Source organism: Populus nigra, chromosome 10 (assembly GCF_951802175.1).
Source record: "Populus nigra chromosome 10, ddPopNigr1.1, whole genome shotgun sequence".
NCBI classification, from domain to species: domain Eukaryota; kingdom Viridiplantae; phylum Streptophyta; class Magnoliopsida; order Malpighiales; family Salicaceae; genus Populus; species Populus nigra.
In genome coordinates this window covers 5380673-5386438 of record NC_084861.1, presented here as the reverse complement: position 1 = coordinate 5386438, position 5766 = coordinate 5380673, and the positions used below count along the sequence as shown (strand labels likewise).

Genomic DNA, 5766 nt, shown 5'->3' with positions numbered 1-5766 from the left:
CGAGCCAAATTTTTAACATAGAAAAAATTACACCCACACCTTGCAACGTGTGATAAACAGTTGTCGGAATAACATCTGTATTCAGTCTTGGTTCCAATAGTCTTAATAAAAGCAACTCTTTTAATGTGATCAGATATCATTTCAGGATTATTTTTTCTTTTTACGTGTTCATGTTTTAATAATACCTAAGCTTTAATTATAACTCTTTAAATAACGAAACATTCGAATATATTTGCGGCGGCTTTCATAGTCTTAGATTACTACCATGTTTATTTTTGATATTTTTATATTATTTTAATGTTCTAGTATCAAAAATAAATCTTAAAAAATAAAAAAAATATTATTTTAATATATTTCTAAATAAAAAACAACTTAAAAAACAATAACTATCACAAATATATATAAGTTCTTAACTGGGCAAAGAATCCGTTTTATAGTAGATGGACACAGATAATAATGAGAGAGTGACCTAAGCTTGGATTTGGGCCGATGATTCATCCATCCATCCATCCCTCAAAGCTACAGCTAGCTTATGTGGGTCTTCCCTGTTGAGCTTGATAAATTTTGTGAGATTGCAAAACCACCCGCTAGGCACAAACTCGCTCTTTTCACAAACAAAATTGCATAATTAACAGACACCTTCAGTGAATATGAAAGCTTTGGAGGGGAGGGAGGACGAGATTCTTACCCAACGAGAGCCACCGTGAGAAAAATATAAATCATCCATCTTTGATAAATATTGGTCCATAACTCAACAAGTGGATAAAAACTTCCTTGAAACGGATACGGATAGGGGCACGATGTCCTTGACCTGGAGACTCTCACTTCCGTGCAAGTCTTTGCCCTGCTCCAAGTAACAAAGCCTTGCCAATCGCCCCAGTGTGAAGACCGCAAACCAATGCTACTGTTCCGCCTACAGCTATCCATTTCCAATCAATACCGTGATCCTTGTGTCTTTGGATATCTACAGCTGGACTTCTATCCTCCTCCTCATTAACTGTTTCTGAAGAATCCATGCCATCATCAAAAGACACTTTTGTGGTAATTCTTGCCATAAGCGCGCTTCTGGACAACGAAGCTTCTGATTTCCTTGCATTCTGGTATGCTCTCATACCAGAATGCAGTTTCTTCACCGCTCCCCACATCGCATGACGAACCCCCAACTTGGCCACATCTTTGGGTATCCCCATGTCCTCGTAATGTAAAAGGGTAACCTCACATGCAGACATCTGTCCGTCTCCTTTACGAGATTCCACTATATGCGTGGATCAAAGACACAAAACAAAAGGCACCATTACTTTCTCAGTGATAAAGTCCGCCAAATTGTGAGATTAAGATTGTGTAACCAACAACAGTGCTCACCTGCCCTAATAACCCAACCTGAGAAATAAAGGTCAACACGCCTTAACTTGTCACGCTTGTGCAGGCCTGGATAAGGCACCCCCTGCAATTTTGTAGATTTGCAAGTCAACAAAGATTGCCATAGCATTCAACAACCAATGCAAGATGAATTTATACTAACTTAAAAAGAAGTAAAACTTCAGATCCAGGTCAAATTGGGAGATTCAAATGTTATATCAATCTAGTTGCCAATACACTACCATGTCCAGGAATGATTGAATTGATAGACGCAACAAAGAACATATCAAGTTTTTATATATCAGAAGCAAGAACCCTACGCTACCATTCGCCTTTGTTTCATCCTTAAATTAACCACAGAACTCCAATCAAACTCTTCCTCCTTGATAAAAAAGGCAAAACAGATAGGGGCCTGTTCTTCAGAAGAATGAAGAAGAAACAAACAAGGACAAAAAGCAACAGCAAGCAACAATTACGAGATGTCTCCATCAGTACCTTGGTCACGCAATAATATGTCTTCCCAGCATCCCATATTCTTCGGCCAATGATATATTCTCGATCACTACAGAAAAATGGGAACTGCAAATTGGACAAGGAAACCTCTTCTCAATCAATGATACATGTTCAAACAAGAAAGTGGAAACAGGATATCAACAAACACAACTTTGTGCATAATTTATACATCAAACCTTTTTTATCCAGTGCACAATCATTGTTCCAGTATGAGGATATTCTTCAAGTATTTTAAAGTAAGCAAGCATTGTATCCCATTTAGGTCGAAACTCATCATCCCAGAAGAAATCTCTAACCAACTCTGGAGTCGCATCCTCAAAGACAGATCTACTTCGGTAAACAGTGGGACCTTCCTGATAGAAAAAATACCACCAGGAGCTAATATGTGTTACTCTCAAAATCATTATCTAGCTTTGCCATTCAGTACATGATTCGAAGAGAAGAAGGACAATAAAGGAACCATTATTGAACATTGAATGATGGGCTACACATACATATTAGAATATGCATGCTAAGGCATCTAGGCACACAGCACCAGGCATTTTAGCCATTAACTAAACAACCAACCATGGAAATACATGACAAGTGGAATAACATATAGACTCCTCAAGACCAAATCCAGAAAATGCAAAGGGAACTAAGTTGGGAAATTTTCTGCAATATTCATAAACTCCCATGATTGAGCAATCCCAGCATATAGTAATGATGCTTGAACCATGTGATTACAGGATGGTTGCTAAAAAAAACCACAACTATTTCTCACAGGCAGTTTCAGCAGTGAAACACAGTTTGAATCTACCTGAGGCTCATGGCGCCAAGCTTGGTATCTCATGTTCGCGGTTGACCTTTCCATCATACATTGCCATTCCATCTGTCTATCCTTCCCCTCCAGCAGATGCAATAGGTGTTCTAAGTCATTCTCAGTGACAATGTCCTCCCTGTCCTCTAACTCACCAGAGGAGCTGCATGAAAGTAGCATACCACAAACCAAGTAATCTTTATGAACCAATAGTACACCATTTCCAGAACAACACATTAATGATAGCCAGGTATCTTATATAAAACAACTCAAACAAATACAAGTCCAACATTAATTAACACCCTACAATAATCCAATGAAACTGTCCACATCTTTTGTGTGTGCACACGCGAGAGAGAGTCAACACTTTGGAAGTTACTTTTTCAAGGAAGGAGTCTGAGATCACTCGAAATAAAAGCTACAATTATCATAGATCATAAGAGACCTTTTTTTTTTTTGAAGATAAAGGCACAACTAGCATATATCAAGAGACCCTGAGAATTTAAATTACTATTTTTTTTTTCTTAAGCCAAAGCTCCATTTATCATATATCATAATATCCAGAGGGGCCAGAAAGAACTTCAAACATCCATTGTCTGGAAGAGTGACAAAGTCCACTAATAATATGGAAATTTTCATTCAAGGAGAATATTTGGCTTACATTCTTGTCCATTGAAACCTGAAAGTCATTACCTTTCAATAAAAGCACACAATCTCTCATGAAATAATTTACAGTGGCCGTTACACAGTATAAATTACCCACAGCAGGAATACAGAACTTTTCTAAAAGCATACAATCCCTGTATTTCTCTTCTGATATTCTTGACGTTTCACTAGAACCCATGGTTATTTTTTGACCATGAAAGGAATAAAGGACACTGCCCAATAATAACATTTAAGAAACCAAACAATATTGTCACTGCAAATGCTGTTTAATTTGATCCGTGCTTATAACACTAGAAGGCGTCAGTTACTACTAAAAAATTTCAATAATCAAAACAAAGAAATTTCAGATGCTCTAAACTCTTCGAAATAGTGACTTGACATCAGTTAATAACACCAGGACTTGGTATTCACCCCTACAACTGGTTTCCAAACAGGACACCAATATATCTAGCAAATAGGTGTAACTAGAACTAAGAAATGCACAAAGTCTCACGCCCCTAGATACCAGACGATGCACAGTTTCTCGACTAAAAACTGAACTCAGAACATTCATCATTTATGATATTACCTATTAAAAAAATGCACAGACAAAACATGTTTAACACTCATTTATCGCACCCATATAGCCAACTTCGTACCATTCCATCACGTTACATTTCCCATAGCACTTTAAAGCAGTAGCTTAAGCACTCGTATTCCTTAAAGCTTCTATGCAACTACACAATTGTGATAAGTAGGCCTCAACGATCTCAAACTAGCGCACTTCGTCATTGTATGCAAAATCAGCCACCTAGAATGCATTATTGCTAATTTCCCTCGACTGCTCAGGAATTTAGAGCAGCCTACACAGCAGTTTTCTGGTGTACGAAGTGCAATAATTAATTTCATTGCAATTAGAAATTTAAATTAATCAGAAAAAGGCCGCATCCAAAATATTAGTTATAGCAATTTAAAACCATGAAAAATAAATAAAGCAAACTAGAAAAAGGAAAAGGAAATGCAGCTAACCTAATAGAACCGCCACTTCTCCCCCCTGGATTCCTCGGTGAGGTTGCCGAAGTTGAAGCCGCAGCGGCGGGTGCTGATTTTCGATTTTTACCCTGGAAATTGGACCAAATGGTGCGGCAAACAGAAAAGGCCGAGATAGCCGTAAAAGCGAGCCAGAGACGCCGAGCTCCGAATCCAGGAGGCGCAGTCCAAAGGAACCTAAACTTGCTCCTCAAGCCAAGAAAGACCAAGCCAGTCCACCTAGGCCGCCAAGACCAGCCAATAACGAGGCCGATCATAACGGATAGCCATATCGGTACTGCACATAGCAAAATGTCGACGAGTGTTTCAGTTATGGAAGGTGTCTTTAGAAACTCCATTAGATCGAAGAAAGGCTCGCCCATTGCGAGAAAATTAGTTTTGTTTCTGCTGAGCTGGGCTGAGAGGGTTGACGATCTACATGGATGAATTAACTGTTTGTTTGTTGATTTTGGATATTTTCTTTTTAGTTAGTCTCTGACAGATCCAGAGACAGGGATTTTAGAGGGTAGTTCTGTGGAGAGAGAGAGAGAGAGAGATGGAGTTGGGAGTTGATTTCGTTGTTGAGGTCATATTACGTGGCAGTGGTTTAACCGTTGATGGGAGTTTGGTCTTGGGGCGGGAGGGAGGTTATTCTGGGATCCGATACGTACTGGTGAAGGAGCGTCTAAAACACGTTCCTCTTGGATACCCTTTTAAGCCGCTGGATTGTATTTCTAATGGTGGTAGTGATTATGGTTTAAATTTATTTTATTTAAAAATATATTAAAATAATTTTTTTAATTATTTTAAAATTTTTAAAATTTTAGAATATCAACTTAAAAACATAAATTTTTTTTATTTTTTTAAAAAAAAATTAAAATTTAAAAGAACACTATGCCCGAATATACTCTAAATTAAATATCTGCATTAGATGTTTGCTTTCCTGTGATAAAAACAATTACCAGCTCAAGTATTATGTGAAATTTTGATTTAAACTTTACTTTTAATTTTTTGTCTCTTTAGTATTTTTCTTTTTCAAAAAAATATTAAGAGTGATATTTGTTATTTTGTAAGTTAGTATGATACATGAGAAGCAGGGCAAAACCATGATATGAGGTTTGGAGAGGTAAAATTAGAAATAAATTTTTGGGAGATCAAAAGTTAAAATTTACTTATTTTATAGTTAAAATTTAAAATTATTCAAGGGGAGGCAGGGGGCAAAAAAATTGCAGAGCTTTTACCAGCCACCCCCTGTATCTGCCCCTAATGATAAGATATATTGAAATAAACCATTAATATTTTGTTTTAAATTAAATTTGATTGATTTAAACATTTATTATTAAATTTGGTTTAAAATTAATCATGTTTTAATTTGAGTTAAACTTGAGTCAAAATATGTACTATTTATTGCAACTTTAAGG

At 36.9% G+C, this 5766-nt stretch overlaps 1 protein-coding gene across 2 annotated transcripts; it reads right to left on the bottom strand.

Annotated features, from left to right (window-relative positions):
* Window positions 1-329: 329 nt before the first annotated feature.
* LOC133705510 (uncharacterized) lies at window positions 330-4941 on the bottom strand. 2 transcript variants are annotated; one of them, XR_009844280.1, is made up of 7 exons: window positions 4346-4941; window positions 2672-2834; window positions 2049-2225; window positions 1855-1938; window positions 1363-1444; window positions 689-1255; window positions 330-604 (listed from the first exon to the last, which is right to left on the bottom strand). XR_009844280.1 is itself a non-coding variant. In XM_062130763.1 (6 exons), exons 1-6 carry the CDS (start codon window positions 4726-4728, stop codon window positions 822-824), a joined length of 1323 nt encoding a protein of 440 aa, XP_061986747.1. In that variant the 5' UTR covers window positions 4729-4941; the 3' UTR covers window positions 330-821. The 2 variants fall into 2 exon arrangements, 1 of the variants encoding a protein (XP_061986747.1); XM_062130763.1 differs by having other exon boundaries at window positions 330-1255.
* Window positions 4942-5766: the final 825 nt, after the last annotated feature.